We start from the raw sequence: 26,903 nt of genomic DNA, 5'->3' as shown, positions 1-26,903 counted from the left end.
GATAGCTGTCAGTGCACTTGTTGCCCCTTCCCAGTTCTCTGTTTGATTGACAGCTGATGCTGAGGTGTCACAGTGACACGTCTCTATTCGAAGCCCTTTGCCCTCAGCATTAGTGAAATGTGTTTTTTTTTACGGGGTTGGTTGGTCAGCCATATCAGGCAGCTCCTTACCAGGTTGTATGTAACATGATGTTCATACAATCCTTTTACTTTTCCCAGTTGCCACACTGTGGTTTCTAAGGAAAGTGGAATTGGTGGACAATTGTTCCAGTAAACCAAGCTACTGTACAGAGTGTTACTCTGGAGGCCAACTGTTACTCTGGGGCTTATCATTGACCTACAGTAAATTAAGAAACAGGTGTCTTTGATATCTAACATGAAGGCTAAACATTGTCAATTTTTTATATAGAATATACAAAATGGACCATCTTTGATGCACTAAATGACACATTTTTCTTGGAAAAGACATAAAGACCATAGATGTCTCTAAGGAAATAGTTTACTGGCAGAATCGTTTAGAAATGTCCCTTGTGCTTCTTTATGTAACCAGTTATGTCTGCAGATATATATAGACAATATATTAAAGGTCTCATGCTGGGTACTAGCATGCAGAGACCAGTGTTGGTGCCTGGGGAAAGGGAAGAGAGGAGGAAAGGGAGGATGGAATGCAACCTCTCGCCTAATCACTCTCTCTCCCCTCCATCTCTCTCTCTCTCTCTCTCTCTCTCTCTCTTGTCTTTGTTATTGAGAAGTATTGAGAGTACAAAATATTAAGAACACCTGCTCTTTTCATGATGTAGAACTGACCAGGTGAATCCAGGTGAAACTATGGTGCCATATTGATGTCACTTGTTCAATCCACTTCAATTAGTGTAGAAGAAGGGGTCAAAGGTTAAAGAAGGATTTGTAAGCCTTGAGACAATTAAGACATGGATTGTATATGTGTGCCCTTGAGAGGGTGAATGGGCAAGACAAAAGTGCCTTTGAGTGGGGTATGGTAGTAGGTACCAGTTCTTGACACCGGTTTGCAATGCCGCTGGGTTTTTCACACTCAACTGTTTCCCTTGTGTATCAAGAATGGTCCACCACCCAAAGGACATCCAGCCAACTTGACACAACTGTGCATTGGAGTCAACATCCCTGTGGAACTCTTTGTAGATTCCATGCCCCGACATATTGAGGGAAAGGGAGTCAGTTGTCCATCTGAATGTATTCAACTGAAATGTGTCTTCCGCATTTAACCCAACCCCTCTGAATCAGAGAGGTGCGGGGGGCTGCCTTAATCGACATCCACGGCACGTGGGGGTTAACTGCCTTGCTCAGGGGCATAACAACAGATTTTTACCTTGTCAGCTTGGGGATTCAATCCAGCAACCTTCCAGTTACTGGCCCAACGCTCGAACCACTAGGCTACCTGCCACCCCTCTGTTCTGGGATCAAAATGTCTTGTTCAATGTCTTGAACAACAATGAAAAACATAATACTAGTGCTACCCTCACTCCTCTTTTTCTCCCTAACATTATTGATGTGTGTACAAAACATTAAGAAAAACCTTCTAATATTGAGTTGCCTACCCCTCCAACCCCCCATCCCCCACCTTTTGACCCCAGAACAGAGCTTATCAATAAATATAGCCCATGTGTTCAGTCCTTGCATTTGTCTGGCCAGTCTCCCCAAGGATGATGATGATGTTTGGTTGTGTAGAGGGTGTGTAAAGGCCATGTGGATGTCGTCTCTAATGAACTCTACTATAGATTTCAATGAATGACGCCAATAGAGGTACTGTATACAGTGCCTTCAGAAAGTATTCAGACCCCTTGACTTTTTACACATTTTATTACGATACAGCCTTAATCTAAAATGGATTTTCAAAAAATACTCAGCAATCTACACACAATACCCCATAATGGCAAAGTAAAAACAGGTTTTTAGAAATGTTTGCAAATGTATTACAAATAAAAAACAGAAATAAGTGTTCAGACCCTTTGTTATGAGACTCGAAATTGAGCTCAGGTGCATCCTGTTTCCATTGATCATCCTTGAGATGTTTCTACAACTTGATTGGAGTCCAATAAATTTTATTGATTTGATATGATTTGGAAAGGCACACACCTGTATATAAGGTTGCACAGTTGACAGTGCATGTCAGAGCAAAAACAAAGCCATGAGGTCAAATTAATTGTCCGTAGAGCTCTGAGACAGGATTGTGTTGAGGCACAGATCTGGGGACGGGTAACAAAAAATTTCTGCAGCATTGAAGGTCCCCAAGAACACAGTGGCCTCCATCATTCTTAAATGGAAGTAGTTTAGAACCATCAAGACTCTTCCTAGAGCTGGCCGCCCGGCTAAACTGAGCAATCAGGGGAGAAGGGCCTTGGTCAGGGAGGTAACCAAGAAACTGGTGGTCTCTCTGACAGAGCTCCAGAGTAGTGTAGTTCAGGGGTGTCAAACATATGGCCCACGGGTGATTTGAGTAAAAATATACAGTCCCAGTCAAACGTTTGGAAACACGTACTCACTCAAGGGTTTTTCTTCATTTTTTTATTTTTTTATATTGTGGAATAATAGTGGTGATATTACACTTAGGTTGGAGTCATTAAAACTCATTTTTCAACCACTCCACAAATGTCTTGTTAACAAACTATAGTTTTGGCAAGTCGGTTAGGACATCTACTTTGTGCATGACACAAGTAATTTTTCCAACAATTGTTTACAGACAGATTATTTCACTTATAATTCACTGTATCACAATTCCAGTGGGTCAGAAGTTTACATACACAAAGTTGAGTGTGCCTTTAAACAGCTTGGAAAATTCCAGAAAATTATGTCATGGATTTAGAAGCTTCTGATAGGCTAATTAACTTAATTTGTGTCAATTAGAGGAGTACCTGTGGATGTATTTCAAGGCCTACCTTCAAACTCAGTGCCTCTTTGCTTGACATCATGGGAAAATCAAAAGAAATCAGCCAAGACCTCACACAACAAATTGTAGACCTCCACAATTCTGGTTCATCCTTGGGAGCAATTTCCAAACGCCTGAAGGTACCACGTTCATCTGTACAAACAATAGTACACAAGTATAAACACCATGGGACCACGCAGACGTCATACCGCTCAGGAAGGAGACGCGTTCTGTCTCCTAGAGATGAACGTACTTTGTTGCGAAAAGTGCAAATCAATCCCAGAACAACAGCAAAGGACCTTGTGAAGATGCTGGAGGAAACAGGTACAAAAGTATCTATATCCACAGTAAAAACGAGTCCTATTTCGACATAACCTGAAAGGCCGCTCAGCAAGGAAGAAGCCACTGCTCTAAAACAGACATAAAAAAAAGCCTCACTACGGTTTGCAACTGCACATGCGGACAAAGATCGTACTTTTTGGAGAAATGTCTTCTGGTCTGATGAAACAAAAATAGAACAGTTTGGCCATAATGACCATCGTTTTGTTTGGAGGAAAAAGGGGGAGGCTTGCAAGCCGAAGAACACCATCCCAACCGTGAAGCACAGGGGTGGCAGCATCATGTTGTGGGGCTGCTTTGCTGCAGGAGGGACTGGTGCATTTCACAAAATAGATGGCATCATGAGGACGGAAAATTACGTGGATATATTGAAGCAACATCTCAAGACATCAGTCAGGAAGTTAAAGCTTGGTTGCAAATGGGTCTTCCAAATGGACAATGACCTCAAGCATACTTCCAAAGTTGTGGCAAAATGGCTTAAGGACAAGAAAGTCAAGGTATCGGATTGGCCATCACAAAGCCCTGACCTCAAACCTACAGAACATTTTTGGGCAGAACTGAAAAAGCATGTGCGAGCAAGGAGGCCTACAGTCCTGACTCAGTTACACCAGCTCTGTCAGGAGGAGTGGCCCAAAATTCACCAAACTTATTGTGGAAGCTTGTGGAAGGCTACCCAGAACGTTTTACCCAAATTAAACAATTTAAAGGCAATGCTACCAAATACCAATTGAGTGTATGTAAACTTCTGATCCACTGGGAATGTGATGAAAGAAATGAAAACTGAAATAAATTGTTCTCTCTACTATTATTCAGACTTTTCACATTCTTAAAATAAAGTGGTGATTTTTTACTAGGGAATTTTTTACTAGGATTAATAATCAGGAATTGTGAAAAACTGTCTTTGGCTAAAGTGTTTGTAAACTTCCGACTTCAACTGTATATACACATACTAATCAGGGGGAATGGGAACCAGGTGTGCGTAATGAGACAAGACAGTCCGGGGTTGGTGGTAATGATCCAGTTCAGTGACACCTAGAAGGCCGGTGACATAGACCTCCGGAGCTGGTAAACGGAATGAGCAGCAGTACCGGGGGTATCCGTGACACATATTTTGATTTGGTTACTACATGATTCCATATGTGTTATTAAGCCCTTGAATGAGTAGGTGTATCCAAACTCTTGACTGGTACTCTCTCTCTCTCTCTCTCTATATATATATATATATATATATATATATATATATAATTATTTTTTTATCGTGCGAAAAAATGATCTTAATCGAGATTGAAATGACTTAAACCAAATCGACAATGTGTAGCCTTTTCAATTCGTCCAGCTTGCCAACAGTCATTATAACGAAAGCATAACAATCAAGGAGCATCGAAAATAACAAAAACGATGGATAGAGAACTATTTTTTGCAAATTTTGATGGCAAGGAAATATAATACATTTTAAGTGAGACCTTCCCGACTTTTTTGACACCCCTGGTCTTGTTACTTTAGACAGAAAATGAAAGTAGCGATGTTTCTCGGGGTGGATCAGAGGGTGTAATCCGCAACCGTCTATCAAACCAAAGGTTGGGTGTTCGAGTCGCGTCGGGGACTACATTTTCGTTAACCCTTCCCCTAATCTTTATTCTAAATGTAACCCAATTCACCTAACCTGCTATGTAAATTCACCTAACCTTTGTTGTTTTAGTTCCATGACCTTTCATGTAAATTATCCTAACCTTTGTCGGTAGTTCACCTAATCACCAACGTAAATTCCCCTTTGTTGTTACTATGGAACAAGCAACCTGGTCTCAGAGAAAGACGTATAAAATTAATACCTCTTCCAAGAAGTTAAGTTACACCATCAAATTCATATGCTATTGTACGACTGTATAAGACGTATGAAAGTATATGTCTTCTAACAGTATGACATTTTACGACCGCAATTCCATTCATAATCTTACATAACGTAACGTATCATACTAAATGGAGTGTCACAGATTTACGTGCAGAATAATATGAAATGCCCTGAGGCCAAATTGTATAGCCATATTACTCTAGTCTTGCCATAGTCATGGCTACAGCTGGGATCATCTCCTCTTTGTCACGCAGAGGGTTAAAATATGAAGGACATGACCTTAGATGACCTTAGAATGTCTGTAGACAAAGGTGTGTCAAATTTTTTTAATCTAACCTCTTTTTATCTTTGTCTCTTTTTTGCAGTCATGGCGACGATATGATTGTAACACCATTTGCACAGGTGAGCAATGGCACGAATTCTAAGCAAGATTTATTGTGTTGTTGCCTAATTCCTTCAGGAAACCACGGTAGAGTATGCTATGCTGAAATTGTGCAAAAGACCCAGGCCCATTGACCAGTTTAGATTGGATGGGGCAATCACTGTTCAAGAGATTAATGTGAGGTTTTAATGTCAATCTGTCCTTATCTCCTCCAGGTTCTAGCCAGTCTAAGAACTGTACGGAATAATTTTGCCGCATTAACCAATTGTACACAAGACAGAGTGTCCAACAAGTAAGTCTTCAGACGCATACACTGCATGTACCTTATACACAATTAATCTGTAATTACTGCTGTGTAGTAGTCTAGAGCAAGGCACACAGCTACCCTAATTATAGCTAAATATTAGTGTTATTTGGGGATTTTGAGGCTATATATTGGATATATATGTATTTATATGATATCTCCAACTGAAGTCTCTCTTTATGGTGTTATGTTACAAACTGCTTCAGTATTCCCCATGTCATCTCTCTTTGACTGTGTTTACACAGGCAGGCCAATTCTGATTTTTTTGCCACTAATTGGTATTTTGACCAATCAGATCAGATATTTTGCCCTGGCCTGCATGCTATACCACCAGACACATGCTGCTGCATTTGACACAATGTGTTGGAGAAGATGTGAATCCTTTGCTGTAGTTCTCCCCCTGCTGGTCTTCACTGGGACTACAACAACAGCAGTCCCACTCAGTAAAGGGGCCCTCCGCCATAGCGCTCCTGTTCAGCTGGAAAGGGTGCAGCAGATTTACCTCTGTTAGTGAGATAGAGTGGGGAGAAAGAGAAGGGGGAGAAAGACAGGAGGAGTTAGATAGGAGAGAGATAGAATGAGGTAGAACAGTAGTAGTGTTTTGGGAGGAGATCAATGTGTATTTTGTTTCTCCCCACACCAGGAGATCACCCATGTGTAATCCACCTCCCATCACCAAGACCTCATTCACAGGTACGCTGATAGTCTTTATCTGTGTGGTCTTTGTGTTAGTGTGTGTGTCAGTGGAGGCTGCTGAGGGGAGGACGGCTCATAATAATGGCTGGAACAGAGCAGATGGAATGGCATCAAACCATGTGTTTTATGTATATTATACCGTTCCACCGATTCTGCTCCCGCCATTACCACGAGCCCATCCTCCCCAACTAAGGTGCCACCAACCTTCTGTGGTATGTGTGTGTGCATGTGTGTGTGTGTGTGTGTGTGTGTACTGTATGAATATGTTGATAGTGAAAGGAGGGAGAGAGAATACTCAGCAATATCATCCATTCTATCCGCTTGGTAAAATGCAGCATCCCTTGATGATGGTGTTATGGCATTGTGATATGATAGACATTGGGATGGGAACTGTCCGACCAGAGATAGAGGATGAGGACATGGAGATCCTTTAGGGGGAGCCAAACAACAGGACACTGTATCAAAGCGATCCAGAGTGTGTAGTAAATACAACATGTCTGACATGTTTGGAAGAGATACGCCTGTAGCTACAGTACAGCACAATGGGAACCAAACAGCATGAAGGCTGCAGGACAATGGTTAGCAACCCTGGTACAGTAGCATCAGCAGGACTGTTTGACTTGCGGTTCACCTGTTTGTTTGTCTGTCACTCAGCCTTTGTTGGGAAAGGCTTCTGTGCCAAAGTGCTGTCAGGCCCCATGCTCCATCCCCTGACTGACAGTTCACAGCCAGACCCTACATTCCACACAGCCCAATGGGATCCTGCTAGAATCAGGTCACTACATCTGAGGCTGGGCTTAGCAGGCTGGTGTGACCCCTTACCTTTCGCCCCCCCACTGTAGCAGTGACCCGGTATACAGTGATGGGAATGACATCTAAATCAGTGTGTCTAACTAACACCATGAAACGAATCGGCCATTCACTAGCAATGTACTTAACAAGCCAGAGCCAACCAACAGAACAACGAAATGAACAATATCAAGTTTTCTTTCATTTTTGTTTTGTAATCATCTGTAAGCAATTTGAAAGACACAGATTGTTGGTAGCCTTTGTCAAAGAGGAGAGGGGAGTGGTCCCCTACTACTTCAGAATAGGGCTTCTCTCTCAGGGGTTTTATTCAGGAGATGACACAGGGACCAGAATAGACCTGTTCTTGAAGGGCACTTCTCGTTGCCCTCTAGGACTATGTAGGGCTGGCAGTGTGTGTCACAGGGTGAGCAGCCAACCATGTTAGTAGGTCCTGCTAGTAGGTCCAATACTAAGTCAGTAGGTCCCATACTATGTCAGTAGGTTCAATACTATGTCAGTAGGTCTCATACTATGTCAGTAGGTCCAATACTATGTCAGTAGGTTCCATACTATATCAGTAGGTCCCATACTATGTCAGTAGGTCCCATACTATGTCAGTTGGTCCCATACTATGGCAGTAGGTCCAATACTATGTCAGTAGGTCCCATACTATATCAGTAGGTCCCATACTATGTCAGTAGGTCCCATACTATATCAGTAGGTCCCATACTATGTCAGTAGGTCCCATACTATGTCAGTAGGTCCCATACTATGTCAGTAGGTCCCATACTGTGTCAGTAGGTCCAATACTATGTCAGTAGGTCCCATACTGCGTCAGTAGGTCCATACTGTGTCAGTAGGTCCCATACTATGTCAGTAGGTCCCATACTATGTCAGTAGGTCCCACACTATATCAGTAGGTCCCACACTATGTCAGTAGGTCCCATACTATGTCAGTAGGTCCCATACTATGTCAGTAGGTCCCATACTATGTCAGTAGGTCCCATACTATGTCAGCAGGTCCCATACTGTGTCAGTAGGACCCATACTATGTCAGTAGGTCCAATACTATGTCAGTAGGTCCCATACTATGTCAGTAGGTCCCATACTATGTCAGTAGGTCGGGGCGGCAGGCTAGCCTAGTGGTTAGAGCGTTGGACTAGTAAGGTTGCAAGTTCAAACCCCCGAGCTGACAAGGTCCAAATCTGTCATTCTGCCCCTGAAAAGGCAGTTAACCCACTGTTCCTAAGCCGTCATTGAAAATAAGAATTTGTTCTTACCTGACTTGCCTAGTTAAATAAAGGTAAAATAATAATACAAACAACTATGTCAGTAGGTCCCACACTATATCAGTAGGTCCCACACTATGTCAGTAGGTCCCATACTATGTCAGTAGGTCCCATACTATGTCAGTAGGTCCCATACTATGTCAGTAGGTCCCATACTATGTCAGCAGGTCCCATACTGTGTCAGTAGGACCCATACTATGTCAGTAGGTCCCATACTATGTCAGTAGGTCCCATACTATGTCAGTAGGTCCCATACTGTGTCAGTAGGTCCAATACTATGTCAGTAGGTCCCATACTGCGTCAGTAGGTCCATACTGTGTCAGTAGGTCCCATACTATGTCAGTAGGTCCCATACTATGTCAGTAGGTCCCACACTATATCAGTAGGTCCCACACTATGTCAGTAGGTCCCATACTATGTCAGTAGGTCCCATACTATGTCAGTAGGTCCCATACTATGTCAGTAGGTCCCATACTATGTCAGCAGGTCCCATACTGTGTCAGTAGGACCCATACTATGTCAGTAGGTCCAATACTATGTCAGTAGGTCCCATACTATGTCAGTAGGTCCTATACTATGTCAGTAGGTCGGGGCGGCAGGCTAGCCTAGTGGTTAGAGCGTTGGACTAGTAAGGTTGCAAGTTCAAACCCCCGAGCTGACAAGGTCCAAATCTGTCATTCTGCCCCTGAAAAGGCAGTTAACCCACTGTTCCTAAGCCGTCATTGAAAATAAGAATTTGTTCTTACCTGACTTGCCTAGTTAAATAAAGGTAAAATAATAATACAAACAACTATGTCAGTAGGTCCCACACTATATCAGTAGGTCCCACACTATGTCAGTAGGTCCCATACTATGTCAGTAGGTCCCATACTATGTCAGTAGGTCCCATACTATGTCAGTAGGTCCCATACTATGTCAGCAGGTCCCATACTGTGTCAGTAGGACCCATACTATGTCAGTAGGTCCAATACTATGTCAGTAGGTCCCATACTATGTCAGTAGGTCCCATACTATGTCAGTAGGTCGGGGCGGCAGGCTAGCCTAGTGGTTAGAGCGTTGGACTAGTAAGGTTGCAAGTTCAAACCCCCGAGCTGACAAGGTCCAAATCTGTCATTCTGCCCCTAAAAAGGCAGTTAACCCACAGTTAAGCCGTCATTGAAAATAAGAATTTGTTCTTAACTGACTTGCCTAGTTAAATAAAGGTCAAATAAAAAATAAAAAATACTATGTCAGTAGGTCCCATACTGTGTCAGTAGGTCCCATACTATGTCAGTAGGTCCAATACTATGTCAGTAGGTCCCATACTATGTCAGTAGGTCCCATACTGTGTCAGTAGGTACTATACTATGTCAGTAGAATCCATACTGTGTCAGTAGGTCCCATACTATGTCAGCAGGTCCCATACTGTGTCAGTAGGACCCATACTATGTCAGTAGGTCCAATACTATGCCAGTAGGCCCCATACTATGTCAGTGGGTCCAATACTATGTCAGTAGGTCCCATACTATATCAGTAGGTATCATACTATATCAGTAGGTCCCATCTATGTCAGTAGGTCCCATACTATATCAGTAGGTCCCATACTGTGTCAGTAGGTCCCATACTATATCAGTAGGTCCCATACTGTGTCAGTAGGTCCCATACTATATCAGTAGGTCCCATACTGTATCAGTAGGTCCCATACTATGTCAGTAGGTCCCACACTATATCAGTAGGTCCCATACTATGTCAGTAGGACCCGTACTGTGTCAGTAGGTTCCATACTATGTCAGTAGGTCCCATACTATGTCAGAACGTCCCATACTGTGTCAGTAGGTCCCATACTGTGTCAGTAGGTCCCATACTATGTCAGTCGGTATCATACTATGTCAGTAGGTCTCATACTATGTCAGTAGGTCCCGTACTATGTCAGTAAGTCCCATACTATGTCAGTAGGTCCCATACTGTGTCAGTAGGTCCTATACTGTGTCAGTAGGTCCTATACTATGTCAGTACGTCCCATTCTATGTCAGTAGGACCCGTACTGTGTCAGTAGGTCCCATACTATGTCAGTAGGTCCCATACTATGTCAGTAGGTCCCATACTGTGTCAGTAGGTCCAATACTATGTCAGTAGGTCCCATACTATGTCAGTAGGTCCCATACTGTGTCAGTAGGTCCCATACTTTGTCAGTAGGTCCCATACTTTGTCAGTAGGTCCCATACTATGTCAGTAGGTCCCATACTATGTCAGTAGGTCCCATACTGTGTCAGTAGGTCCCATACTGTGTCAGTAGGACCCATACTATGTCAGTAGGTCCCATACTATGTCAGTAGGTCCCATACTGTGTCAGTAGGTCCCATACTATGTCAGCAGGTCCCATACTGTGTCAGTAGGACCCATACTTTGTCAGTAGGTCCCATACTTTGTCAGTAGTTCCCATACTATATCAGTAGGTCCCATACTATGTCAGTAGGTCCCATACTATATCAGTAGGTCCCATACTATGTCAGTAGGTCCCATACTATGTCAGTAGGTCCCATATCCGTCATTGAAAATAAGAATTTGTTCTTAACTGACTTGCCTAGTTAAATAAAGGTCAAATAAAAAATAAAAAATACTATGTCAGTAGGTCCCATACTGTGTCAGTAGGTCCCATACTATGTCAGTAGGTCCAATACTATGTCAGTAGGTCACATACTATGTCAGTAGGTCCCATACTGTGTCAGTAGGTACTATACTATGTCAGTAGAATCCATACTGTGTCAGTAGGTCCCATACTATGTCAGCAGGTCCCATACTGTGTCAGTAGGCCCCATACTATGTCAGTGGGTCCAATACTATGTCAGTAGGTCCCATACTATATCAGTAGGTATCATACTATATCAGTAGGTCCCATCTATGTCAGTAGGTCCCATACTATATCAGTAGGTCCCATACTGTGTCAGTAGGTCCCATACTATATCAGTAGGTCCCATACTGTGTCAGTAGGTCCCATACTATATCAGTAGGTCCCATACTGTATCAGTAGGTCCCATACTATGTCAGTAGGTCCCACACTATATCAGTAGGTCCCATACTATGTCAGTAGGACCCGTACTGTGTCAGTAGGTTCCATACTATGTCAGTAGGTCCCATACTATGTCAGAACGTCCCATACTGTGTCAGTAGGTCCCATACTGTTTCAGTAGGCCCCATACTATGTCAGTCGGTATCATACTATGTCAGTAGGTCTCATACTATGTCAGTAGGTCCCGTACTATGTCAGTAAGTCCCATACTATGTAAGTAGGTCCCATACTGTGTCAGTAGGTCCTATACTGTGTCAGTAGGTCCTATACTATGTCAGTACGTCCCATTCTATGTCAGTAGGACCCGTACTGTGTCAGTAGGTCCCATACTATGTCAGTAGGTCCCATACTATGTCAGTAGGTCCCATACTGTGTCAGTAGGTCCAATACTATGTCAGTAGGTCCCATACTATGTCAGTAGGTCCCATACTGTGTCAGTAGCTCCCATACTTTGTCAGTAGGTCCCATACTTTGTCAGTAGGTCCCATACTATGTCAGTAGGTCCCATACTATGTCAGTAGGTCCCATACTGTGTCAGTAGGTCCCATACTGTGTCAGTAGGTCCCATACTATGTCAGTAGGTCCCATACTATGTCAGTAGGTCCCATACTGTGTCAGTAGGTCCCATACTATGTCAGCAGGTCCCATACTGTGTCAGTAGGACCCATACTTTGTCAGTAGGTCCCATACTTTGTCAGTAGTTCCCATACTATATCAGTAGGTCCCATACTATGTCAGTAGGTCCCATACTATATCAGTAGGTCCCATACTATGTCAGTAGGTCCCATACTATGTCAGTAGGTCCCATACTATGTCAGTAGGTCGGGGCGGCAGGGTAGCCTAGTGGTTAGAGCGTTGGACTAGTAAGGTTGCAAGTTCAAACCCCCGAGCTGACAAGGTACAAATCTGTCGTTCTGCCCCTGAACATGTCAGTAGGTCCCATACTATATCAGTAGGTCCCATACTATGTCAGAACGTCCCATACTGTGTCAGAACGTCCCATACTGTGTCAGTAGGACCCGTACTGTGTCAGTAGGTCCCATACCATGTCGGTAGGTCCCATACTCTGATAACAGGTCCCATACTCTGATAACAGGTCCCATACTCTTTCCCATATCCTGCTCCTCTCATTCTCAGTGCTGTAGATCTTGTATTTGGGCCATACATATCCAAGCTAGAATCCACAGGCTCTTATTGCCCTGTTAAAACAAAACACGTGTGACAAGCCAAACCCATGTACAGTATGCACTAGTGTAAGGTGCCATGACATTCAAAACCTCCTTTTCTCACAAAACATTCCACTATCTACCCGGGAACATGTGTAGCACACAGTGTGTGAATAATTGATGACATTGCACTATATTTAGAAATTATTAGAGTGCATCCATTATGGCCCTGGCCATAAAAGATAGTGTGAGTCATGGGACTGATTGTTTGAGAGAATTGACTACTTGTAATTCATGTGAAGGCCTGTGCTGGCTGTGTCATCCTAGCCTGGGTCCCAGTATCTTTAGCTAATCCACTCTCTGTGCTTGCTCCATGTCATGTGCCAGAGACTGGCCTTTCTTGCATCTTCAAATATGAACATTGTATCGAAGCTCGAGGAGAACAGAGGATTTGATCCGGGTTCATCACCCTCACAGCTATTCTCCAATCATAACGATTATGCAAATACTGAAACGCTGTCTTTTCTCCACAGAACACATTGGTATCTGGTTTCTAAGAAACCGTATTTTGTTTGTCCAGATGAAGCCAGCCTGTCAAAAGTTGCTTGCTCAGTCTAAATTCTCAAACTGAATACATACTGCAAATCCAACCACAAAACGTCTTAGTTTTGATTTTAAGCCTCAAAATACAACATGTTTTTTAGCTAACAGCTAAATGTTTTTAAAAAAACGTTGTTTTACATTCTAATTCAATTTTTTGAGGCTCCACATGTTATATTTGTTATTTCCAACAACCAACCGAGCAATTCTCTCGTAAATCCAGCGCCGAAAGGCCAGCCTCTTTGGGAATGACAAGGATTGTCAAGGAGTGAAATTTGATCTAAAGATTCTGGTGCTATCCTGCTGAGAAGGACAATAAAGGATGTCATGTAGAACCGTCCAAATGGGACATGGAGAGGCCAATGGGGCATTAGACGAGCCCTGCCATGAGTTGCACATGACATTTAGGCTGCTCTCTTTCAGCTCCGTCCCCCTCCTCCCTCCCCTATCACTTTATTTGTTAGACATCTGTCCATCAATGTATCGATTGGTTGGTGTTTGAAGACGGCTATTTTTAGTGTGGGATAAGAATAGGCTGGATGAGGAGAATAGACCAATGAAGAGTGCTGTAGCTGTGTGAACTCTGACCTGAGGAGAAAAGATAACGCTCGTCTTGTGATCCAGACCAGGTGGTGAGGGAATGGAACAGCTGTCCGTTTCTTAGTGGTTAATTGCATTCTTGTTACCATTGCATTCTTGTTACCATTGCATTCTTGTTACCATTGCATTCTTGTTACCCCTGCACACATCTATTGCTATGGGCACAAGCATTGTTCATGACACAAACTGTTCACACCCCTCTTGTTGGCCCCTCTTGATGGCGCATTTATTGCAATGCTATACATTTTGGGATGGAGACTTTTTCCCATTTTAAAGCTAATTTCCTGCAATTCTATTCATTTTGCATGTCTTATGTGTGTTCATGTCATATTTGAGTGACTCAAACATTAAAACAAAATCAATGGGCTAAAAAACATAGCAAAAAAATGTTAGCTGGCTAATTGATCTGGACATTTCTGACCAGTTATAAATGGCTCTCTACGGTCTGCAATGACTGACATGTCAAGAGGAAAACTGGTGATGCACAAACCAATTTTCGAAATTGCACCTTGTGCATTCTGCTATTACAACTTCAGAAGCCCCACCGTTTGGGAACCACTGGTATAAGGGACAAAGTATCGCTGTGTAGCTGTATCTCTCAAATTAGTTTCCTTCTGCTTTAATCTCATGAAGATTGGACATAAAATATAATGGATTTAAACCAATTTGGGTTTTGGTTTCATTGTGGCGAAGTTGGTAGAGCAAGGTGCTTGCAACACCAGGATTGTGGGTGTGATTCCCACAGGGGACCAGTACAAACAAGCATGAAAATGTATGAACTCACTACTTACTGTAAGTCACTCTGGATAAGAGCGTCTGCAAAATGACTCAAATCTAAATGATAATGATGATTTCCAAAGCAATGGCAACATATATTAAAACAACTACATGTCCTTGCTGGCGGTAGGTACAGGATTACCCCTCTCCCACTTCCAGTCCAGCTCCAGTGTTCCTAGCTGCTCCGGTCCAGTGTTTGGCAGCAGCCTGCCGTCTGTGCAGCAGAGTGGTCTCTCTGTGCGCTGGTGTCTGATGTCGCACTAAGCATGAGAAGAATGTCATTGACGTCAGTGCAGTCTCTGTCAGAGAGAGTGGCACCCGAGAGAGAGAGAGAGAGAGAGAGAGAGAGAGAGAGAGAGAGAGAGAGAGAGAGGCACCCCTGCCATTGAGAGATAAAGAGAGTGATGCAGAGAGGGAGAGATACAGAGAGGGAAATGTAAAAGAGTTGAGCTTGAAAGACAAAGGAGAATGACAGAGAGATTTAGGGCCAGTTACAGTGATGCAATGCTGATGTTTGAGGCATGCTGGGAAAATTACTGTACATGTTGCACACACATAGCCTATACTGTAATGTACTATACTGTACATTTGGCACATAGTACATATGCAGACACCAGTGGCAGTCGGTGCCATTTAAGATTAGGGAGGACAACACATTTTTTTTATGAGCATGGTCTTATTTTTATTACACCATATTGGATGACTGTTATTCATATTCCATTCACCCAGCTCAATGTAACACCGATATATTTACGCTACTACATGAAACTTGAATTTTCTCTATACCCCATCATGAGGTTGCTGCAAACCCATGATCACCCACACACACAGTTCAACTTTCATAGCAGCCACATACACACAAGCTTATTACCTAAAATGGATCAATTGAAAGTGTGGGTTCACAGCTCCAATCCAGATGTGTTGGTCATTACTGAGACGTAGTTAAGAAAGAGTGTTTTGAACACTGATGTTAACCTTTCTGGTTATAACCTTTTTCGGAAAGACAGATCTTTCAAAGGTGGGGGAGTGGTACTCTTTACCAAGGATCACCTTCAGTCCTCGGTTGTCTCCACCAAGTCTGTCCCCAAACCATTTGACCTGCTGGTTTTATTCATTACACTTTCAAATAGCTCTTTGTTGACTGTTGCTGAGTGTTATCGTCCTCCATCAGCTCCGTCATGTACCCTACCTTCCCTAAGCTCTCTCCTGGCCCCTTACACTAAGTCTGAATTTGTCCTGTTAGGTGACCTAAACTGGACATGCTTAAACCAACTGACCAAGTCCTAAACCAATGGAACTCCCTAAATCTTTCTCAGATTATTACCAATCCCACAAGGTATGACCGCCCCATTATAGCTGATTATAAATCCATAATAATACATATATTATCACCTAATGTTGTGTTAGATCTTTTTATCAACTTAAGTTCTTGTGAACATTATACGTTTTGAACTTCTACTTGCTATTTATGGTCTGTAGGCCTCATTGACCTGAGCACATACAACTGTTTTTTGAGTTTAAAAAAAAGTAGTCACAGACTACTTTGTGTCAAAGTTTAACAAGGACTAAGGATTAATCCTCACCAGTGTCATGAACAAAGATATGATCAAGAGCCTCACATACAGTATATTGTTTGGTCAATGTGCTGCCACAGAATGAATTGTGAGAAGGGCCTCAAAAAAGCTTTACATACCAGCTGCAAGAAAAGTTATATACATTATTGAAACAATGTTGCGATTGTTTGTGAGAATTCCAACAGGTGTGGTTCCCATGGGGGAAAGATTCTATTTGGGGAAAGGTTCCTGTGGGGGTTGCCATGGAAGCCGAGAAGGGGAGGTGTGTGTGTGTGTGTGTGTGTGTGTGTGTGTGTGTGTGTGTGTGTGTGTGTGTGTGTGTGTGTGTGTGTGTGTGTGTGTGTGTGTGTGTGTGTGTGTGTGTGTGTGTGTGTGTGTGTGTGTGTGTGCTCAAACACACATGTATAGTATGTGGGGGTCTGGGAGAGGAAGTGAGGAACTTAATTTTATACACTAATTGTAGTCTCACCCATTCATTTCTAATGACCAGAGATTTTTGACCGTGAACACCACAGGTGTACAAAAGTTAAATAAAGCACCCAAAATGTTTTGAAAATTATCCAAATGTATTTTGTGTGTTCAGATGCCGTGTGTGGACAAAGTCGTGGAACCTTATGACAACCAGATTAAATTAACTACATTTCTCAGAGAGAAAACTTGTAAATCGGTTCAATTCGACCGGAACACAGCAAGAGGGTTAATTGGGTTTTGAGAAGGTGACACACTCTACTAATGAATGACTGAGAGAGGTTTCAGTGCATTGCTTACATTTGCAATGGAAATAAGGAATATAGAATATAATAGAAATTACAAATATTTGATACACTGTTATTCAAGGTTTGAAAGAGGTTAGAATAGACTACTGATACCTCACCCTAACATTGTTTGAAATTGTCTGACTTTACAATCATTATTCAGAGATTATTCCTCTTTAAAAAGCATCACTACCCATAAATCTCTTTCTCAGTCATCTGTCTCAGACACATACTGCATACGATACATCAGAGAAACTGCAGTCGCTTGAAGGGTCTGGGAAAAACCTGTGAAGCTCTGTCTCTTTCTCCTCTCTCTCCCTCTCTTTTTCTTCATCCCTCTTTCTCTTTGTCTCCTCTTATCTGTCCACCTATTTTCCCTCACCCTTCTCTCTTTCTCCGTTGAATGGACACGCAGATTGAGCTCCAGCTCCACTGCCTCATACTCCAGGCCGGGCTTTCTGTGGGGTCCTCCCCTATCCACAGTGCAGTCCTCTCAGGCTTTAGGTACAGCTCTGAGGAAGAGCAGCGATTTGCCGTCTGGATACCAGGGATGCTACACACACATCATCTATAGGACGGAGCCCAGACTCAACACACACTCATTGGATTATAGCGTTGGCATGTAGCGTTTCTGCTGCAGGGAGGCTGAGGCAGAGTGATGTGTTACGGTTAGCTCTCCATCTGGTGTGTGTGTGATTTGTGTGTGTGTGTGCGGTAAGCGCGCACTCCACACCTAGCCAGTCAGCCAGCCATCCAGCCAGCCAGCCAGCCAGCCTGCCAGCCAGGCAGCCAACCAGCATGCTACAGTGTGCTCCCCTTTGTTCCAGCCTGGTGATGAAACCCTCCTGGTTGTGAGATTCTGGACAGCGTCTGGACCTACTGCCCCTCCTTCACCCCCATCCCTCCCTCCTCTCATCTATCCCTCTGTCTCTCCATCCTTCCCCTGGGCAGACATGGGCCTGCTATCCAGACTGCACTTCATCCTTCCCCTGGGCAGACATGGGCCTGCTATCCCTCTGTCTCTCCATCCTTCCCCTGGGCAGACATGGGCCTGCTATCCCTCTGTCTCTCCATCCTTCCCCTGGGCAGACATGGGCCTGCTATCCAGACTGCACTTCATCCTTCCTCTGGGCAGACATGGGCCTGCTATCCCTCTGTCTCTCCATCCTTCCCCCTGGCAGACATGGGCCTGCTATCCAGACTGCTCTTCATCCTTCTCCATGACTGGAATTATATCTCTTCTATGGACTGTATACTGAACCTCAGACACACACATCACTGAGAGACTGGGATTCTGTGTGTTGTTGTGCGTATGTGTGTGTCTGTGTGTGTGTTTGTCTTTGTCTCTGTTTTGGTGTTGTATCGTATCCAAACCTAAGGGGCACCCTCCATATTCTCAGTCTCTGCTGTGATTTTAACTGTTGCTGTATTAGGGGTGCTTGGGCTTCAACAGCCTGGTGCAGGGTTTTGGGCTAGGTTTAGGTTCCAGGACTATACGCCCCTGTCATTCCTCCAAAGGTTTGGACAGTAGGACTATTGGACACGGAGGGGGGGGGGGGGGGGGTCTCTGGGATAGGTTTCAGGACTCTAAGCCCCTCTGGTCTCACCCTATCAGGGTGTCTGTCTTGGGGTGGAAATCAGACTTGTGACTTGGCCTCTCTCACTCTCCTACTGGCCCCTCTGCACCAGTATGAAGAGTCACCCATGCGTCCACTCGGGGCATCTCAGCATTGCTGTGTGTGGGGAGGCAGACCGCGGGCCAGCAGTCTGCGCTAGCCCCCTGAAGCGCCTTTGTACTGACCCCCTGCCCCCCTGTCTTGCCCCCCCAGAGGAGGCCTATCAGAAACTGGCCACTGAGACGCTGGAGGAGCTAGACTGGTGCCTGGACCAGCTGGAGACCTTGCAGACCAGACACTCAGTCGGCGAGATGGCCTCCAACAAGGTAAGGACAACAACCTTTTACTTATTATTGTGTGTCATATTTAGTTGCGTTTGAGTAAGTCTTCGTTTAAAAAAACATGGAGGTGAGATCTTTCGCAATCAAACTTTGACCAGTGTCTTGAGGTCAGAACCTCTTTTCCCAGAGAGATCTGGTAAAGTGTGTCATCTAACTATAGAATGATGTGTCCATTTGACCAGGGCGCTCCTGTGGGCTGTGAGTGTCTGGAACTACATGATCCATGTTGCCAAATACTGGGTTTTTCCTTACTGTACTGTTCTGTGTATCCAGTTATGCTAGAGGAAAGGTCTGTTGAGGTACTGTAAGGATGGACTATCCATCTCTTCATGCATACCTGTGCATAACTGAAGTGTTTTGGAACTACACTACACTACACTGCAATGCATTCGGTCCCTCTCAGCTGGGAACATGACTCTACTGTATGGAGTGACCATTGACAGGTAGCCTAGAGGTTAGAGAGGAGGAGGGCCTGCCACCAGAGAGTTGCCTGAGTTGGGAGCTTGACAGCTTTTCAAATGTTGTGTTCTAGCCAAACTGCCATCTTGAATTCATACTTGGATTGATTGTGAGGAAGGATACAAGGAGAGGGAAGTGACTTTAGACTATTGATATGCACCCCTAGTACCCCCATTCTCTCGCTCGCTCGCTTTTTCTCTCTCTCTCTCTCTCTCTCTCTCTCACTCACTCACTCACTCACTCACTCACTCACTCACTCACTCACTCACTCACTCACTCACTCACTCACTCACTCACTCACTCACTCACTCACTCACTCACTCACTCACTCACTCACTCACTCACTCACTCACTCACTCACTCAGACCTATTCCTCTTCCTTCTACAACAGTAGTATCTGTACTAATACGGATAATGATATAATGAATCATACTGTCTTTCACATGGTATGGGGAGATCCATTGTATCAGTATCTGTTGCTGTATCTAGCGTTATCATGCAGGGAAGGGAGATGTGCACGGAGAGTGCTCGGCTCTGCTCGGCTCTCTCCAGCATGGGCCTGACGCCCTGCATGCTGAGCAGCTCTGGGCTCTGCTGGAGAGGCTGCCTCCCTGGCTGGTGATGTCACACCCCATGATGTCACAATAGGGTAGATGGGCGCAAGATAAAGGAGAGGCAGGTCGGACAGACAAAAGGACACAGTCAGACACCGATCCTGTAGCTGTAACACTTGCAGATGGTAGTACAATCACAGACAGACAGATATGCATTGACCCTATACAGGGGTGAGAAACACAGTCTATACGCAGGCTATATGTCACCCTGTCTTATATGAGCGGCTAGCACACACAGCTATCCCTGGTTTCCATAGCAACACACCTAGTTGGCTTGCCGTCTCACTCCAGTGAACACACACACACGACAGGCAGACGGGCTATGTTACTCTCCGAGAACACACCATGTACACAACTGTCACTCCTCCTCGGTTATTATCAACCTCTGACATGGCTATTTTTTGACTAAAACATCAACATGAAGTATTTCATTTTGGTGATACAGAACAGTAGCATTGGGTACCAGTATCATCCACATACCATTGTCTTATTTTGTGCTGTTTGTATTCACTACACGCAATTATAGCAGGTTGTAACATGTGCATTAGCTATACAAGGCTTAGGTAAAACGCAGAACACAGGCTGGGGAGGGTCAAAAGATGTAGACGGTGGAATTGCATGTATTGTATGTAATGGTGACATCACTGTTATTGTGACGAGTGATCTCATTCGCTGGACCCAGCTGGCCTCGAGCATTATTTTCCCCCCACCTATTTGATGATGTCAGTATCACATGTCATTATTGTCTCTGATCCATCCTGAAGTTGAAGAAAGACATAATGGGTATTGGTATTTGCAAGGGGCATGTTGTATTAATAAGGGGCATGTTGTGTTAATAAGGGGCATGTTGTGTTAATAAGGGGCATGTTGTATTAATAAGGGGCATGTTGTATTAATAAGGGGCATGTTGTATTAATAAGGGGCATGTTGTATGTTGTATTAATAAGGGGCATGTGTGCCATTATATACCATTATGTTATGTTATGTGTAGGTGATGTACATGTTGTTAGCTTTTACATACACACACACACTTTCTTTTCCTTCACCTAGGAAAGGGAAATCTGCCACCAAAATAAATGTTAGAGATCAAAAAATAGCTATAGATATGAGATCCATTTTGACTGGGTCTATATTCAGTAGGGAATTGCTGTTTTGTGCCACAATTCCCCAAAACAAATGTTCTACCTAAAGGTGGGTGTTTCAAACCTATTTGCTGAGTTAACAATAGCAGACTGCCTAGCTAGCCGGCCTGTGTGCGCGTGCTTGCCTGTTTTGTGGGCCTGTGACGGCCTGTTCCTACTCTCCCGGACACAGGCGGAGGCGCAATATCTCTCTTAACGGGAGACCAGCAGTCTCAGCTGCTCCAGCGCTGCTACCCACAATGCCTTCAGGGACCCAAGGTGGAAGGTCATCTGAGACATGACCTGTTCCAAAAAAACCAAAGCAATTATAGTGTCTCTGTATGCTATCTACTGAGAGGGTATTTTGATTGGTCCAAGGCTTAACTTAACTTAACTTAACTTTTTTTGGTAGGAAACGTATAGTGTTGTCGTCTTTTAGTGTATGCCCCACGAATATAGTTTACAATTAAGGTGGCATGTTTATTTAAGCAGATAAATAGCCTGCTCTCTTTTCCTCTGTTAATGCCTTTCAGTGTGTTCTGACTACCGCCCATCCATACTGCATCCGAGCTGCTTCAGAAGCACACATACAGCACAGTGTTCATGTACCCAACCCCAGTTCAGAGAAAACACAGCCAGGTTATTGTTCATCATAAAAGTCAGGACCAAAGACATGTCCCAAATGGCACTCTATTCCCTATATTCAGATTCTTAATTTGATCACTCTGTTGTCGCAGATAAATTCCTGCGCTGGTAGCGTATCAACCCCTACAAAAATAGCCATTAATTATAATCCACATAATAATTCACATGTCCTGTTGCTGCAGGACTATTTTCTTAATGCAAGAAACTGCTTTGCAGTGCTAGCTGTGCCACTAGAGATCCTGGTTTGAGTCCAGGCTCCGGGATGTCCTTGTCCCATCGCGCTCCAGCGACTCCTGTGGCGGGCCGAGCGCATGCATGCTGACACGATCGCCAAGTGTATGGTGTTTTCTCCGACACATTGGTGCGGCTGACTTTCAGGTTAAGCAGGCATTGTGTCAATAAGCAGTGCGACTTGTCTGTGTCGTGTTTCAGGGGACACACAGCTCTCGACCTTCACCTCTCCCGGGTCCGTACGGGAGTTGCAGCGATGGGACAAGACTGTAACTACCAATTGGATTCCATGAAATTGGGGAGAAAAAGGGAGAGAAAAACTAAAGATAGGCCTCATAGTCAAACAAATAGAATACAGCATCATTTATGACCCTGAATGAAGTGCCACACAGTATTCTCTGTGCTGTACAAACTGTCCCATTCAGACATGTTCCAGACAGCCCAGTGACTGACCCTCGCGCCTTGTGCAAATTGAATGGGATTTATAAATGTATTACACATATTATTTTCTGTGGTCTTCTCTGACTCAACTCCCAGGAAATTAGCCTGAACTATCTCCAGTGTGAATATTGCATGACCAGGATGAGACCATCGCCGCTTCCAGCAACAGTGTCCCACAGATTACCTCAGCTAGATGACACACATCAAGAGTACACTCACACTCACAGTCATGACACCCAACACGCAGTAGTCCCATCAAACACACACACACACACACACACACACACACACACACACACACACACACACACACACACACACACACACACACACACACACAAACAGGCTCGGGTAGGAAACTGATAGTGTAGTAGTCTTTTGTCTATGCATCAATGTAGTTTACAATGTAATACCATGTGTATTTAAGCAAAACTGTAGCCTGTTCTCGCTTCCTCTGTTAATGCCTTTTAATGTGTTCTGACTACCATCCATCCATGCTGCATCCAAGCTGCTTCATAAACACACATACTCTGGTGCTGTATTAGTATTGCAAAATGTCAATACTACCTGGTTTTCCAGAAATCCTGGTTGGAGGATTCCAGATTTCCTGTTTATTCCCTCCTGACACACACACAGTAACATCAAACACACACACACACACGCTTGGCTAGGAAACTGATAGTGTCTTTTAGTCTTTTAGTTTTTACAGAGATCCTGATTGGAGGATTCCGGATTTCCTGCTTATACCCTCCTCATTCCTGGGATCCTCCAACTGAGATTTTGGGAGAAGCAGGGAATTTATTGAAAGTTCCCGGAATTTTGCAATTCGAGCTGTTCAGAGAAAACCCAGCAAGGTTACTGCTGATCATGAAAGTCAGGACCAAAGACATAGGATGTGTCCCAAATGGCACTCTATTCCGTATTTTTTTATTTTACCTTTATTTAACTAGGCAGTTAAGAACATATTCTTAAATTCTGACGGCCTAGTGGGTTAACTGCCTTGTTCAGGGGCAGAACGACAGTTTTGTACCTTGTCAGCTCGGGGGTTTGAACTTGCAACCTTCCAGTTACTAGTCCAACGCTCTAACCACTAGGCTACCCTGCCACCCCAAATATATACAGATGTTCTGTCTTTATTTGATCACTCTGCGCCACAGGAAATTCAAATTTGTAGTATATTTTACTTTTAAGTAGACTTCTAAAGTTTGTAATTTCCACTTTAAATTGTCGGACTTGATTTGCCCTAATGAAAAATGTATCAACCCCTACAAAAATCCCCATGAATTATTATCCACATAATAATTCACATGTCCTGTAGCTGTAGGATTTTTTTCCTACTATGAGAAACTGGTCAAGTGAAGATATCAGATCTGTAGTGCACTACTGACCAGAGGACAAAGCCATGGCCTCATAGTCAAACAAATAGAATACAGCATCATTTATGACCCCGAATAAAGTGCCACACAGTTTTCTCTGTGCTTTAAAAACTGTCCCATTCAGACATGTCATCCAGACAGCCCAGTGACTGACCCTCGCGCCTTGTGCAAATTGAATGGGATTTATAAATGTATTACACATATTATTTTCTGTGGTCTTCTCTGACTCAACTCCCAGGAAATTAGCCTGAACTATCTCCAGTGTGAATATTGCATGACCAGGATGAGACCATCGCCGCTTCCAGCAACAGTCTCCCACAGATTACCTCAGCTAGATGACACACATCAAGAGTACACTCACAGTCATGACACACAACACGCATCCCGCTGCACTGCAGAATTCAAAGAAAATGTGGAAAAAACAAATTATCAGAGGAACCAACCTCAATCAACCTCAAACCTCAATCAACCTCAATCAATCTCACAGAGAGATGAGCTCACTCTGCTCCAGCCCAGCCAATCAGCTCTGGTGTTTTCTCGATCCTCTCCCTAATAGGCTGGGTGTGTGTGTGTGTGTGAGGGGCAGAGGCAGCCTTATTTAGAAGTCGTTGAGAGGAGAGCTTCTCTCTCCAGGACCACTGGCAGCATCCAGGCATCCTCCTCTCACGTCATCTATTATTCACACCTCCCAGTAGTGTCTTTAGTGTGTGTGTACGGGTTTTACTGTGCGTGTGTTTGTCCGTGTGTGCGGGAGGATGCTCTCACCAGAACCACGGGCAGCCAAACGCTGTCCCCAGCTTCCCTAGAGCGCGGCGCTCCAGTCAAAACCCTGGACTATGGCTTTCCCCATGCAGAGGAACGACGCAGAGGAAGAGGCAGATATGACTGACCCTGTTCAGTGAATGGATCTGCAACACACCTCAAGGCCCCTCTTATTCTGGGACTCTACTCTCACTGTATTGAGCTGCTTTTGCTGGAGGTGTTGTTTTTGTTCCTCTCCCTCTTTGTTGGCGGTTCTGTCGTTCTGCACTGTAGCTGGCTCTAGTCTGCCTGTTCTGTTTATATTTGGACCACATATTGATTTTTTTTTTCAAAATGCCTGAGGTCAACTACCTGCACTCTGTGTCCTGGGGATTTCTAAAGGTAAGATGCCAGGTGGATTTTGTTATTCAAAATACCATGAATATGTCTTTTTCTGATAAAGCAAGTCGTTATTCCTCCGATGAGGTGAGAATGATGTCCTTGCCAGATGAAGGAAAAGCAAGGCTTGTCCCTGAAAAACCGGTGGACTTTGTTTATTTGAGCTGCAAAGAGAGAGACAAACGTGTTGTTGGACATAGTCCACCTGTATTGCTGGTGTTATGAGTTAAATGGTTGTATGGCTGGGTGTGCAGTCTGTGGCTCTGATATAGATGTCCGCCAATTGTTTTGATGCTCTTACTGCTGGCTGCATGTTCACATGACTTATAGCTTATAGCATACAGGGGCCGGGTTTTTTTTCGTATGAAAATGCAGGGATAGAGATATGCTGTATATGAAAGGTGATCGAGTGCGTTGGTAAATATTTATAGGGCTGTATCAATGGCAGTCACTTTAACAAAGAGTCTTATGTCAAAGTCCAACTGCACAGTAAGTACTATGGGTTTATAATGGCCTCTGATATTGATCTATATTGACCATTCACATACATTATGCATGCTGGCTCCCTAACGCGGGGCGCCACAATTGCCAGGTTGAGAATGAAATGTAAATGTGTGTGTATTCAGATAGTGTCAGCACCACAGCCTTCAGCCTGGTTTCGCAAATCACTGTTGTTTTACGAGTTCTCCTCCACCTTCCTCTTATTGTCCTCCAAATCAAAGAGCTCATCTACATTTGGGTCTGCCACTCCAATCAGGAGAGAGGGAGTGAGCGACGGAGGGACAGAGGGAGCGAGGGAGAATGATAGTGGTTGACAAAGAATTGGGTTACCGATGACATCAGAACTGTGGCTAGTGGGGAGGGAGCAGCGGGTATCTCACCTGCTCTGGTACCGCTTCTAGCCTCTCAACTGTGTGTGTGTGCGTGTGTCATAGCACGCTGTAGTAGTATTGATTGAAGTGTGGAGTCTCATAGTGTCTGCCATTTTCCTTCTAAAATACTTTTCGACCTTTATAAATGACTTTGGCCCTCAATGGCATGGTCAGAGTGAATGCTCCAATATGTGCTCCAGGATTCCGCAATCTTTGTCCCAAGTCATACAAAATCACGAGTGACACATCCAGTGCAGAATATAACTCAATTTTCCCTGTTTTACTACAAACTCTAACCCCTTCTCTCTGCGTTTGTTTGTCTGTGTGTTGTGTTCCAGTTCAAGAGAATGTTGAACAGGGAGCTCAGCCACCTGTCTGAGATGAGCCGCTCTGGGAACCAGGTGTCGGAGTTCATCTCCAGTACCTTCCTGGGTGAGTGACCGCAGTGACCCCTGGGCTCCTCCCTGCTCATCCGGGGCCCTGTAGAGGCACGATCTGTGTCCCAAATGGCACCCTATCTCCTATATAACCCAGTACTTTTGACCAGGTCTCATAGGCCGTATTTTGTGTTGTTAATACAGACAGTTTGGACATCCCACTCACGGTCTCTTGTTCTATGTTTTTAACACATAGTCTCTTCTTTATTGTGTTTGACACAGACAAGCAGCACGAGGTGGAGATGCCAACTCCGCAGACGCAGAAGGAGAAGGAAGACAAGAAGAACAGGCCCATGTGTCAGATCAGTGGGGTGAAGAAACTGCAGCACAGCTCCAGCCTCACCAACTCAAACATACCCCGCTTCGGAGTCAAGACAGAGACAGAAGACGAACTGGCTAAGGTGGGCAGCAGTGGGAGAAAGGGGGAGATGAGGGATTGGGAGGAGACATGAAGAGAGAGGGTAAAGGGCAGAAAATTGAGGGACAGAAAGAGATTGATGGGAGGGGTAGAGAAAGAGGGGAAGACAGACAGAGCGATGC

General features: G+C 44.1%; 1 protein-coding gene across 1 annotated transcript in view; it reads left to right on the top strand.

Annotated features, from left to right (window-relative positions):
• Positions 1–26,903, top strand: part of LOC110535812 (cAMP-specific 3',5'-cyclic phosphodiesterase 4D) — a 100,315-nt gene that overhangs the window by 65,796 nt on the left and 7,616 nt on the right. Inside the window, exons 3-8 of the mRNA XM_021621113.2 lie at positions 5,455–5,491; positions 5,687–5,763; positions 6,419–6,468; positions 18,900–19,012; positions 26,265–26,358; positions 26,586–26,764. Coding sequence (XP_021476788.2) covers positions 5,455–5,491; positions 5,687–5,763; positions 6,419–6,468; positions 18,900–19,012; positions 26,265–26,358; positions 26,586–26,764 — 550 coding nt within the window. The remainder of the gene's footprint in view (positions 1–5,454; positions 5,492–5,686; positions 5,764–6,418; positions 6,469–18,899; positions 19,013–26,264; positions 26,359–26,585; positions 26,765–26,903) is intronic.

The sequence above is a fragment of the Oncorhynchus mykiss genome, chromosome 11, assembly GCF_013265735.2.
Source record: "Oncorhynchus mykiss isolate Arlee chromosome 11, USDA_OmykA_1.1, whole genome shotgun sequence".
In the NCBI taxonomy this organism is placed as follows: domain Eukaryota; kingdom Metazoa; phylum Chordata; class Actinopteri; order Salmoniformes; family Salmonidae; genus Oncorhynchus; species Oncorhynchus mykiss.
This window is presented reverse-complemented; position numbering and strand designations above follow the sequence as displayed.